The 14002-nt window shown below is 41.2% G+C and overlaps 1 protein-coding gene across 2 annotated transcripts in view; it reads right to left on the bottom strand.

Moving 5' to 3' along the window:
* The window catches only part of LOC136428185 (nonsense-mediated mRNA decay factor SMG5-like), a 53479-nt gene extending 39754 nt beyond the window's left edge, over positions 1-13725 (bottom strand). For both annotated transcript variants that reach the window (XM_066417521.1, XM_066417523.1), the window contains exons 1-17: positions 13457-13725; positions 12715-12813; positions 12350-12473; positions 11839-11995; positions 11546-11641; positions 8674-8763; positions 8308-8386; positions 7778-7903; positions 7464-7532; positions 7113-7306; positions 6615-6755; positions 5943-6135; positions 5575-5693; positions 2591-2800; positions 1883-2085; positions 1288-1524; positions 662-737 (exon numbers count right to left, since the gene is read on the bottom strand). In XM_066417521.1, coding sequence (XP_066273618.1) covers positions 662-737; positions 1288-1524; positions 1883-2085; positions 2591-2800; positions 5575-5693; positions 5943-6135; positions 6615-6755; positions 7113-7306; positions 7464-7532; positions 7778-7903; positions 8308-8386; positions 8674-8763; positions 11546-11641; positions 11839-11995; positions 12350-12473; positions 12715-12813; positions 13457-13548 — 2305 coding nt within the window. In that variant the 5' untranslated portion in view covers positions 13549-13725. The remainder of the gene's footprint in view (positions 1-661; positions 738-1287; positions 1525-1882; positions 2086-2590; positions 2801-5574; positions 5694-5942; positions 6136-6614; positions 6756-7112; positions 7307-7463; positions 7533-7777; positions 7904-8307; positions 8387-8673; positions 8764-11545; positions 11642-11838; positions 11996-12349; positions 12474-12714; positions 12814-13456) is intronic.
* Between the last annotated feature and the right edge of the window lie 277 nt (positions 13726-14002).

Raw genomic sequence — 14002 nt, 5'->3', positions numbered from 1 at the left:
GGAAGTCATGCCTAAATTAAAAACCCTGAAAAAAAAATGCAATCTACCACATCCGTTGCCAGGGCCAAACAAGTCAAAGGCCCTGCGTGGAGTCCTATATCAAGGAGACAGAATGTGTATTAAAATATTGAAATACCATGTTTCTGCAATACAAATGCTCCAGATCACTGCTATCAGAAGTCTCACAACACATAAACATTGAACTACCAGGACATAGTGTTTCATTGGACATGGTTAAAAGTAGTAGACACTGAACAGGAATAACTTCATAAGAGGAAATAAGGAGGTCATCTACATCAGGGCACATCAACCATCTCTCAGCAGAAACGTTTGGCAGTACAATCTCCCTGGTACTTGTGATCAATTGCTGACATCACATGTCCATGACCTACTTGATTGATCACCTGAATTCTGAGGAAGACTGCAGTAGAACAGTCGAAAATCTGGTACACTTGGAACAAAGTTTGAACTTTGTACTATATAACCTCTGTCTTTATCATATCTATTTCTCAATCTCAAGGTAATAATCCCCATATGACCACATCATGGGCAAAGTAGAGGACGCCCTGGGATAGGGTGGGCAGGCCTCCAACCTGGTCCGGAACGTCTCAACTGTGGTCTACAGAAACAAATGCTGTGTATGTTGTGCAGCTGTACTCACCTGACACACAGAGCTGTGCCTCCTGAGGCAGCATGTTCAGCAGTGTGGCCAACCTGGTCCACAAGGACTGGGAGCTCTGCAGGACAGGAGTGTGAAACAGGGTTCATTCTATGTTTCTTAAAAGTATGGCTCTGGACAAAAGTGGGTGGAAAGCCGTGGTGGCCGGCATCATCCGCAGATGAAAGCGGCGATGATGATGATGATGGCACCACTACTATACTATTTGGCCAAAAGGCTACATAAAAAGGACATCTATGGGCCACTATCAGAACTTCATTTATTTGTATATCAGAGCGATAATATAGAATAATTGTTTACAGCTTCAATCATTGGCCCCACAAAGTTCAGCACCATGGCTAGCTTTAATGTTGATTTGCAGGCTACTACAAAAGATAGTAAGTCTTTAGCCCTAAAAAGTTAACCAATTTTGCATATGGCACAAAAAAGGATTCAAACATTGTTTGTGCCCATCAAGCAACTAAGTTCCTGTACATGCAAATATTATAGTGAAAACGTATAAATCTCAATGTGACAAAGCAAACATCCTTTTATCTTAGTAACAACTGCGAAGGCACTTTTCTGCAACCCCTACAAAATATAAGAAGACAAAGTTGGCAACATCTTACTTGTGCACAGGTCCTAATGATGTGGGTGTTATACTTCAACCAATCACAGATGACCTTAATCGTTGGCAAAAGGCCCTGATTGGTTAGAACTTTCAACAGACAGGATAGCTTCTCCGCAGGAGAACTAGGGCTGCTGCAGACAGTGTTGTCTTCTTCCGACTCTGAGTCAACATCTTCATCTTCAATGTCTGGCTCAGCTTTTGTGGGTGAAGTTTGGATGCTGTGATTCATAACCTCCTAATGCATCAGGAATTCAAATAAAGGCAAATAAGGCAAAGGGAATGCTACAAGTTAATGGTGGAGAGAAAGGAATAAAAAAAACTAAAAGTATCCTTTGTATGGACGAAAGGTTCTACTCTTACCCAAGATAAGATAGATAAGTGTATGGACAAATAGATAAGTTAACTATGATAAAATACAGCTTTCTTGTAAATCTTGTCTGGCTGGGATTATGGCCCATGAAACACTACAAAATGATTCCCACACAAAAAAGACATTTATATATTCTATAAAATATACCACCATCTAAGGTGCATTTCAGTAAGCACCATTCATATCCTTACAGGTCAATGTGATCAAGAACACCTGAACCTACACCCTGTGCTGGTACTAAGTCCTTGCTGCCATTGTGTGTCCCATTGTTGTGAGTCATGTCAGCTCCCTCCCCAGGTGACTCTGCTGTTCTCAGTGCGTCGAAGCTGGGGGCGAGCCTGATGTTTCTCCTGAGGAGGCTGGGGTTCTGAACAGACTGGAACATCTCTGGTGACATGTCCTTCAGCTCTGGAGAGGTTTTCCTTTCTGAAAAAAAATTATTCATTGCAAATACCGTAAAATGGGAAATGTTCTTGGTGGTCTTATATTTTCATGTTTTTCGCGTTTTTTCACCTTCAATGCGTAATTGAAATCATAGCAAACATCTTAAAACGTGTGCGAACACTCCATTCTCTCCCTACCACGAAATAAAATCCCTACAAAGGTTTCTCCTTTTACATAACTCACAACCTGTTATATAAGCACACCACTGAAACTTGTCAGACTTAATCAGGAAGTCAGTTTTTCTAGTAAAAGCATTGATGCAATCCTAAATAAAATGCAAGTTACTCATAGTTGATATGATATACAAAACAGTGAGCTTACTAACTTAGAAGAATCTGATTGATTAATTCACTATTTTCATCAAAACAGGAAGGACAATTGAATTATCATCATTATTCTAATGCTCTTGTTCTACATCCTTCAGATTATTTAATCCTGAGTGTTGAGTATTCTGTTCTTTCAGGATTGCCCTCTCTACCATACTCACCAGACCTCCTGCTCTCCCCCAGTTCACCTTGAGGTCTTTCTTCCTTGTCATTCTTGCACATTAAGTCATGCTCTCCCGAGGACTGGGACAGGATAGACTGGGGAGAGTTACAGGCCTCGGGAGTTTTGCTCTCCTCAGTAAAGCCTGGCTGGAGCTCCTGACTCTCCATTAAACTGTCTGCACTGTCGCTGTCTGACTCTGATCCTGAACCTGAACAAGGGGAGCAAAATTAAATGTGCACCTTAAACGAAGCACATTAGGAAAATGATGGTTACTTTGATAGGGGCATCATCATGCTTATCTTTGGATGTGTGCACCTTTTAGCAATTCACATGAATTCTGCACAGGATACACCTTCCTAAACAAGGTTGAACCTATGCGGCATAATAAAATGCATATCAGCGTACAACTTCCAAGGTCGTGATTATTGAAATACAGATCACCAACGATGTTTCTGATATCTGCAGAGGCGGCCTCCTGTCCCAAGTTGTAAAAGACAGCACCCGAGGTAACGCCATTCTGGACCTGATCTTGACCAACATGAAAGACCTCTACAAGCGTCCTTCTATCCTGCCCCCAGTAGGCCTTAGTGACCATTCGTCTGTCCTTTGGATCCCTGAATCCAAGACCACTGACAACAAGTGTACAAAGAAGCAGGTCCGTAAACTCTGTGAAACTGGAATGTTTGACTTTGGCAAATGGATCACGGCGCATAAATGGACTGAAGTGTATAATGCACAGGGGGTCTCTGAAAAGGCAAGTGCCTTTCACAACACTCTTGAGAACGCCATCGACACTTTCTTTCCTACCAAGTCTGTCAAAGTACATAACTCTGACAAGCCTTGGGTAACGCCCAAGATCAAACAGCTGATTAGCCTCCGACAGAAGGCTTTTCACAAACAGTCTCCGACCATCTGGAAATTCTACAGAAACCTGACACAAAGAACACTGGCCAAAGCAAAGAAGACGTATTACACAGACAGGGTCTCATCTCTCAAAGCAGCTAACCCAAGACGGTGGTATCAAGAGATCATGAACATGGCTAACGTTAGAAAATCTGACGGTGGAATCACACTTCCAGAGCTCGACACTGAAGACAGCACCACCATTGCCAATGCCATAAATGCCAAATTTGCTGAAGTCTCCAAAGCCCTTCCTGCGCTGGATTTTACTCAACTACTCGCCTTCCTACCGGCACCACGACAGCTGCCTACCCTGCAAGTCTGGGACATTTACAAGCGCCTCCTAGCAGTGAAAACAAACAAGGCACCGGGACCGGATAACATACCACTGAAAGTTTTGAAGGAATTCGCCTGCGAAATCAGTTCTCCTTTCTGCCATGTTCTCAACGCCTCGTTCGCAAGCGGCATAGTACCCTGTCAGTGGAAACAAGCAGTTGTGGTACCCGTGCCAAAAACCAAACCAGCCAAGATCGATCAACTGAGACCCATCTCCCTGACTTCCCAGTTTTCAAAGATAGCGGAACACTTTGCCCTTTCTTGGATTTTGAAAGACCTCACATTCGACAACCGACAATTTGGCAGCCTTAAGGGGCGGTCCACAGTACATGCACTCGTCAGCCTGGTAGACAGCCTATTCAAGGGGACGGACAAACCATCTACAATATGCACTCTCGTAGCTACAGACTTTTCCAAAGCCTTTGATAGAGTCCACCATCACACCGTCATTACCAAACTGTTAACCATGGGACTCCGACCTGAACTCATACCGTGGGTGGCCAGCTTCATATCCCACAGGAAACAGCGCGTGCGCTACCGTGGAGCTCTCTCAGAGTGGGAACACCTGACATGCGGAGTTGCGCAAGGAACTCTACTAGGCCCCATATTATTCCTGGTATTGATTGACGATGCTGCTTCTGATACCTCTAGTATGGAAATACGTGGATGATATGAACATGCTCCAATCAAGACTGCTCAAACAACCTTCAACCCTTCAGTCTGATCTGGATCAGTTATGCCAATGGACGTCAAACAACCATATGCTACTAAACTACTCTAAATGCCTTGCTATGCACATCACATTCTGTCGTAACTATTCCCCTCTGCCACCACTGCGAGTCAACAACACACCACTAGCTGTCGCCCCCAGCCTCAAGATCCTTGGACTTCACATCCAGACAATCTTCACTGGGACGTCCAAGTCAAGCAGATGGTGGGAAAGGCCGCAAAGAAACTCTACCTCCTCAAAAGACTTAAAAGGTTCATGTTATCGCGTAATGACCTCATCACGATCTACACGTGCTACATCAGACCGATCCTAGAATATGCTGCTCCTGCCTGGACCTCTGGCCTCACCAAAGTGCAAACAGAGAAGCTCGAACAGATTCAAAAACGAGCCTGCCGGATCATACTGGGCAACGACTACGCTGGCTACTCCCACACCCTGCAACAGCTCGGACTCACAACACTGGCACAAAGAAGAGAGGACTTGTGCCTCAACTTTGCAAGGTCTCTGATGGAGTCCAACTTCAGGGACTGGCTACCGAGCACAAGAGGGGACATATCCGGTCGTAACACCAGAAACAAACTGAAACTCAACACACCACTCTGCCGCACCAACAGACTCAAAAAGTCTCCGATTCCGTACCTTGTAACCCTGCTGAACAAGTGACTTATCTCTTTAACGCTCCCATGTTTTCTCTTCTGCAATTGTATCAAACAGCACAATCCTGTCACAAATGTTCCAATGTTTACTGTGTCAGCTGTCCTTACAGCGTTTTATGTGTTGCTAATTCAAAACTTATTTGTGTTTTATAATTGCGCCATTGACATTATTTAAACTTTGTATATAATGATATCGTTTTTAATGGGAGCTCAAGTGTAAATATCTACCCAATTCAGACTTGCAAGTCTGCCACGTAGTATTTTCAATAAAGTCTGAAAGTCTCAAAGATAGGCTTTCAAGGCTATTTCCCATACTATAGAACATAGAGGATGCACACCACTATGAGATTGAGCGGATACCTGAGTATGTGGACTCGTCACTGTCAGACGTCTCAGAAGACTCAGAGACACTCAGCAACTCATCTTCACTCAGATCCTCCTCACTCAGGTCAGACCCACTGTCATGTCGGCGTCGACGCCTGAAACAATGGAGGCAATTTCATTACAGTCACAGTGATTGCTACAGGGACAAGGCATACTAAGGGAGGAGCTTATGTGCAGATATCTATGCAATTTTTTTAGGTGATGACAAATACCCATATTGTTCTGCAGATATAAATATTATGAAATATGGTATATCATATATGTTCGGTATGGTATGTTTTACAACACTGTAAGTCAAGTAATCTCCCTCTTTTTAAATAACTTTTTCTTCTCAAAATAATTACCTAAACTGTTGCAGTTTTGTAAGTTTCTTCCTGCGCTTCTTGGATGAAGCAGTCTTTTTCTTGGCTTCCCGATGACTTTCTCCCCTTGATCTTCTTATGTAATTGTTCCCTGATAGATTCACATCCTCAAGTACCTGGCTGTGGTTATCTTCAATGGGAACTATGCTCATGTTGGGCTTGCTTTCATCAATGTCTGCAATATAGAAAAGTATGAGTCAAAATGTGCTTGTTCATAATGGTTGTATTGCTACATTCAACAAAAATCCATAACTCAAACAAAAAGGTATTATCGACAATTGAATAGTACTAAACAAGAGAACGTTGCCCTCAAGTCTGCTGAGCTAAACAATTCTGTATCTGTATCTATATCTTTATAGCCAGTATAACCGCCCTTCAGCATAACACACCAGCTTAGCAGGCACGCGGCGAGACAGCAGCTGGTTGTATTACACTGAATGATCTGTCACAACTTTTTCACGTAAGTGTTGTTTAAAGCTATATAGTGAGGATGCTCCTATAGTCCTTAGTGGCAACGAGTTCCACTCTACGATAGTTCTAGGGAAAAACAAATGTTCAAACACCTCAATTCTATGTTGATAACTCTGGTACTTAAAGCCAAAGGCGTGACTGTTTGTGTATTTTTTTGCAGAAAAGTAAACAAATGTTTTAAACCTTGGTCGTGTGAGCTGAGCGTGGTAGCCTGCGGGTGTTCTGCCTCGTACAGGGCAGTCTGTAGCCTGGTGTTGATGTGGTTCATCAGGTGAGATGACAAGGCCAGTGTGAATGCCACAGCTGCAGACATCTGCGGAGAACCTAAGCCAAACAGCAATCATGTCAACTAGTTTCAGTCGAAATCAAATCTATACTAATTACATGTATCATCATGCATCCTCATTTGCATCATCTACACACATGTTCCACAAATGTTCTGATGGTGGTTAAGTAGGAACTTTAAATCAGAAATACAATCACCAATGAATTCAGTATATAGCGTAGTAAAAAAAAACTGCAATGTTTTTTGGTGGTGAAATCATGGGATGATAAAAGTAGAAATATTATTTCAATATGATAAAGTTTTCAATAACTGATGTGGCAGTCCATTCACCCTATATTCAGACTTTATTCAAGGTCACAGGATTCATTATCTACTCTTATCCCAGGGACACTCACTGGATATCTGTAGGGAGTGGATAGCCATGAGGCACATGGTAACCATTTTGAAGACCAGCTCATCTTCTAGCCACTGTCCCCTGTTGTTGCCTTTCCGAGCGCCGCGGTTCTCAGATGGTGGGACGTAAAACATGCAGAGGTTGAAGTCCTCTAAAACAGCACGACACACCTTGGCAAGCTCCTGTTCATTGGCTCTGTAAGAAGTGACAAGCATGGAAGTTATATCCCAGTTTGCATGAGTACTGTTCAGATACACTATCCACTGCTAGGCAAGTATTGTTTAGGTTGTACATAAGGGAATGAATGATGTAGACGAAAGAGTAAAACATTTAAAAAAATTCCTTGACTTACTTGAAGTCAGGATGGAGCATCTCTTGTAGGTACAGGAATGTGATTATCAACCGCTTCACGTCTTTGGACCTATACAGGAAAAACGTGCGTTCAGCTTTTCAAAAATAGAATAAAAACTAACACCACTTAAATATGACAGTAACAATAACAAATCCTATATTCAATTACAATTGACAATCTTACAGGACTGGTGGACAAACAATCAAAGGTGACATAATATGCTGCCTTATATAGCATATTGTCTTGAATATTTTAAACAGTTGAAGGTGCTGACAACCATATGTATCAAAGAAAGAACGAGACGTGATTCTGACCGTTGCTTGTGAGGTGGGAGGTCCCGTTTGGCCTCTGTAGGCAGCTGGTTGTACTGTTTCCTGTTCTTCTCCAGAAGGTGCTGAATGTTGCCTGCTGCTCCCTCAAATGGGGAGATGGTGGACAAACTGGCAACATCAAAACGTCTGGTTAGTGATCACCTTGGGAGCTAAATTATATACAAATGTAAAAGCATTTGTTACAACTGTATATGACAAGTAACATTTTTTAATTTGTGCTTGATGTTATATCTTTGAAATATCAGTGGACAATGTCATGAGGAGTGTAAAAATTAACCCTCTCCCTGCTGCCTAACTAACCAGGTTAAACCTACATGTAGTTGGGTACCAAAAGGCTACTCAAGTATGCTAAAGGTTAATGCATACTGTTATGAATTTTCAGATATCAACTATCTATATGTACATCATGAAGCATTAAAACACTAGAGGTCTCAGCACTGAGGTATGGTACTGCTGATGAAAAAAAAACATATTCAAGTAAAATTCAAAGCAAGAACAGACAACAATCTCACCATCGCATGTAGTGGAAGGCAGCATCCACACCATGGTTACTGGTCCCAGCCAGAGTACCAAGCTGATTGTGTGGCATTCCTGTTGTGGCAGTTGAGCAAAACATCAAGAATAACTCTCAAAACTTAAGTATTGTCACCAATAAAACTATGAAGGCACTCATCTCATTACTTTACTCACCACTTTAATTATTTATAGACTAAGTGCACATTGAGTTTTATTCTTGTGCTGTGATGGCTTGGAGGACAATGGTTTTTTCCTTGACCACCAGTTTTGATCCTTAAACCCAAACACAAACCACAAAGACTTTTGGTTAACAGGTGTGTCCATTGTAGGGACCAGATTTAGCAAAGGTAGACGTGTTTTACCTAAGTCTGGAAACATGGCGATGGCCTGGTGGTAGTACCGTGCAGCCATCATTTCACTCCTCACACCATCAAACTCCTGTTGGTAGCGCGCTGTACAATGCACGGAAATTAGACTTTTAAAAAACTGGCACTACATGATAACAAGAATGCAATATGGTGAGAAATTACTTCAATTATAAGCAGGCTTTTAGCTAGAAATAAAAAAGAGGGAGTCCAAAGTTGTTGTGATTGCAAATGTAAAAAAATTTTGAAATAATGATGCTCTCAAACGCTATTTCCTGCATTTTGAGGGGCAAATTTTGTGGAATACAGCCTAGTATATTCCTTAGGTAGAACATCATTTTTGTATGTATAGTAAGGCTGGAGGGAGGGAGGCATGTGCACATTGCAGGGGTTGAGATTGGATGTGGAAGACCAACTAAAAATGTGAAGAAAGGAAAAATTCAGCCAGGTTAACCTTCTTTAATTTGTTACTCAAGTTTACCTTAAACTTGTGACATGTTGACCTGAGCATATATTTACTTCTACAACTAGACTACAAGAAAAATTCATTTAAGAAAGAATACTTAGAACATGTTGACCTGAGCATGCACTTTCTTTACTGCAACATTTAAAGTTCACTGTAAGAAAACTTAAAACATTTTGACCTGACCAAACACATTTCTTTACCTAACTGCAATAAGAACTGTGGTATTCAAGAATACTTAGAACATGTAGACCTGACCAAACACTTTTCTTTACTGCTACAAGAAAAGTTTACTTTAGGAATACTAAGAACATGTTGACCTGAGCATGCACAAAACACTTTTCTTTACTTTACTTTACTTTACTGCTACAAGAAAAGTTTACTTTAGGAATACTAAGAACATGTTGACCTGAGCATGCACAAAACACTTTTCTTTACTTTACTTTACTGCAACAAGAAAAGTTTACTTTAGGAATACATGTACTAAGAACATGTTGACCTGAGAATACACAAAACACTTTTCTTTACTTTACTTTACTGCTACAAGAAAAGTTTACTTTAGGAATACTAAGAACATGTTGACCTGAGCATGCACAAAACACTTTTCTTTACTTTACTTTACTGCAACAAGAAAAGTTTACTTTAGGAATACATGTACTAAGAACATGTTGACCTGAGAATACACAAAACACTTTTCTTTACTTTACTTTACTTTACTGCTACAAGAAAAGTTTACTTTAAGAATACTTAGCACATGTTGACCTGAGAATACACTTTCTTTACTGCAAGTGAAACAAGAAAAGTTACCTGTGAGAGTTACTGCTATGATAGTACAGTAAAACAAGTTAATCTTTAAGCTACTTTAATCTCAAAAACTACAAGCGCCTGGGGGCCAGGAGATACTCTTCTCTCGCAGCAGCGAAGTCAAAGTCCGCCATGGGGATGCGGGCGTAGCTGAGCCTGATGAGCCGGTCCAGCTGGTCAATGCTGAGGAGAGTGCGTGTTTTGGTCTTGATCCTGTTCTGGCAGGAGAAGACGCGCTCTGCCTCGGCATTGCTGACCATCACAACCAGGCAGCAGCACATCAGCTTGAACACCTCTAGAAAAAAAATGAAGAGCAAAATGAATGTAATGCAGATGTAATGTGAAACAAAATTTCTTTAATCTCATTGGCATAATAGCAGTGCTATCCAGTACATTCAGGAATCAGCACAGTTGTGTTAGCTATGTGTTTATGATATTTTTCTGAACTTTTACACATTTGAATAATCACACAAGAAAACAATTCTTACATGATTTCTCTCCTGGAAAAAGCTGGAGATTGTTTTCTTTCCCCTTCCTCTTTTCTTTGGCATTTTGGCACAGTAACTTCGTACCTTGAAGAAGAAAAAAAAAGTTTTAAAAAGTTATTATTTCAATTAAACCTTATTAGCGTCAACTGTAAATATGTATATAGTGGGAATGAAGTAAACATCTCTGCACAAAAACATCCATTTATCGATCTTTTGAAAGTACAGACTTCCTCTTATTCAAAGGAATAATACAAATTTTGACCCCTGTTCCGCTATGTTATCGGCATGTGCGCCCCCCTCCCCACTACAGTTATCGCCAGTTGCACGGTGCCGGCGTTTTTGTAGCTGTTTTTCCGCCGATTTACCGACAGTTATTGCCACCAAAGAAGCCACAAAAACATCCGAAATGCCTTCAAAATACCCCTATAGTTTAATCGGACTTTCTGTCACCTTTGTAAACAACGGGAAAAGTTCCAAGCTTACCTTCACTTTTTCCCGCGCAAGGGTAAAGGGACTTCCACTATATTCCACCAATAACAGCGCCCGGGCACATTGCGTCAATGAAAATTGGCCAATGCGATGCAAGTCTCGCCTTTCGCGAGATGTAATCTACGCGTGGTTTCGCGAGACTTCATCGGAAAAGAAACATGGCGGACGATCGAAGCGAAGAAGCGGCTGAATCGGCGAATTTTCATCGCATTCAGCTAAGTTACCGGGGAAAAAACGGGGCGAAAATAGCGAAAATAAACGGGCGTCTTGAGGGCGTCTTGCCTAAAAGTAGGGCGTCCAATTTCTATTATTTTCAGAACAGCGCGTCCAGATGACGCCCTGACGCCTCTCTGCCTAAAAGCCTGATTATAAGCCATGTCTACTGCCATCTGTACTGTATATTTACTGTAAGGTACTGTGCCAATTTGGTACATCTGAAACTTATTTCATTACTTCTGTCAATCAGCTAAATGTCATCTAAATTGTGATCAATCCAAATCTCTATCTACAAAGAAGAAGCTGAATTCTAACTCAAAGGCATAATCTAATCAATGAATATTCCCATTCCTAATTTAAAGCCATATCTATTAAGAGTCATCTGAAAAGCAAAGACTTCCAAACTTACCCAAGTCTCCAAGGTAGATGAGACAACGGTGGCAGGCTCTTTTGGCCCATTCTCGCACCTTCTCATCTTGACATTGCGATTTCACACGTGGTTTTCCTAAATGTGAAATAAGATTTTGCTCACTTCAGAGTTTCTGATAACTTATTATAGCAACATTTTCTTCAAAAACACTAGGAGTTTATGTAAAAGAATTGCAAAGGTTGCTTCCTTCTGCTAAAAGTTGACAAGAAGTCTTGTGAAATACCCATTACTTCTTCCCCACCAAATGATGTTGCAGACACATCATAGCATACCTGCAAGAGGATCTGCTAAGTTTGGCCAGTCGCACACGCCCCATACTGTCACCTGGAACTCCACCTGCAGCCGCAGCATCAGGTGGGTGTAAAAGCCTGCAGCTGCAGACAGGTGTGTGCGAAAGGCACATTCCACAGAGCTGCCATGTCGGACATGCTAAGGCAAACAACACAGGTATACGTTAGACAATTATCAATTGACTTACAATATCATATGTGATCTAGCATGTGTTTACTACCTGTTTAACATTCATGACATTCAACACCTTGTTCAATCAGAAAAAAAAGGAGAATTGGGGGGTGCTGCTAAGACAATCTTGATGTTTCTTAAAACAATCTTTACCAGCATTATCGTTCGTCCCTACAAGACATACTACAAGAAATCAACATCTTGTGTAACTGTCTTAATTACAGTTGTACAAAAGTATACTTTGGTACACTGCATAGATGTCATTTGAAGACTTCTGGGAAAATATCAAACTGGTTCCCTTCACAACGAAAGATTGCTCACCCTCTTATTTTGCTTCAAAACCTGGATGACATCATAGAAGACTTTCCTCCACAAAAGGTCTTCTGCTTTTCTTCCATAGTCAGCTGGTTGCAGAAACATCAGGCGTTCACAAAGTTCCTTCAACCTGTATCATTGGAGAGCAAATATACCAGACAAATTAATTAAGAATTGGCAAACTCCTCCATCAACTTGGCCCTGAACTAATCTCTTAGCCAACATGGCCAACGGTCCAGTTGCCATTGTAATAAGCCATTTTGTGTGCCTCACGTTCTTTGATAGGCTCTTTGCCCTTTACTAGGCACAGCTTACACAAACTCTGTAGGAGTAATAATGTTTGTGTTGAAACAGCCACAAGAGTACTGTACCTGTTACGGAGAGCTACATTCTGCACCTGGAAGACTTCTTTGTATGCACGCTTGTCTCTCAGCCCATCATCCAGCCTATGGATGGCATCAAGTATGGACCTGAATGGACATAATATGTATTTACATAGGTAGCGGTAGTCCCATATCATTTTTTCAGCGTATCGGAAGGCGGAGTCCAACCCTCTCCTTCGACTGGATTTGAGTTTTACCTCCCCAACCAAAGTCAGGTACCCATTTCTACAACTGAGTGGAGTGAGCAAAGTCGTGTAAGGTGCCTGTCCCAAGGACATAATGTCTAGTCAAGAACTTTATGCCAGGGATCCATACCGTGCACGCTAGCCTGGCCACTTAATTTTACCATGCACATATCTTGAATCAAAATGTCTTCATTGGCACTGAATTGACAGTTGTGTATTTTCTTAGTTAGGTTAGTAATCCTTGAAGAAATGCAACATGTCTCATTTCAGAAAGTATATGACTGTGTGTACATCATACATCAATTCATCATGACATCATCAAGTTGTGTTTGTTTCAAAATCACAAGTTCTTCATCTACTCAACCTCCTTGATCTACTAGTACATCATCATCATCATAGATCTACATCATGATACGTCGACCAATCAGCAAGAAAACCGGATAAAGATGCAGACAGAATTTTGCACAATACTTTGCCTGTTTATTTTACCTTTCTTCCTATCTTTTAACTATAATGTAATCTATTATACCGAAATTTCCACTTACCTGTAAATTCTTTTCGTTTCTGCCAGAATGGAGCTGACGCCTGCAGACATGGATACGGCCGCTTTCGACGGCCCGGTCGAGCCTTTTTTCATCCTTCCCTGTTTCTCTTCTGGAACTCCGCCATCGCTGTCAACACAGACGGGATGGCTATACCTCCAAAGAGGCAAAAAGGAGAGAAAATCCCATATTTTGGCTAAAAGTTGGCGTTTTCTTCCGCACCGACGGCCATTTTGTTTCGACTTTATTTGGGACTACGTAACTTATACTAAAGAAGGGGGGAACCTCGAGTTGAAAGGTCAAACTGTGTTAAATTATAGCTTTTACAGATTCATTGAAATAAACGGAAAGGAAAATAATTTATTAAGTATTCATAATTGTTTATAATAATTACAATTTAACAAGCTTTTTGCAGAATTCAAAACTTTCTACGAATATCCCCCCTTCTACATATGGTATGGACGACTGGCACTATCGTCTTTATCTCGCGAGATTTTGCGAGATGTTGAGAAGACAACATCCAATCGCACAACCATGAGTAACAAAGTT

This window comes from Branchiostoma lanceolatum, chromosome 2 (genome assembly GCF_035083965.1).
Source record: "Branchiostoma lanceolatum isolate klBraLanc5 chromosome 2, klBraLanc5.hap2, whole genome shotgun sequence".
Classification (NCBI taxonomy): domain Eukaryota; kingdom Metazoa; phylum Chordata; class Leptocardii; order Amphioxiformes; family Branchiostomatidae; genus Branchiostoma; species Branchiostoma lanceolatum.
This window is presented reverse-complemented; position numbering and strand designations above follow the sequence as displayed.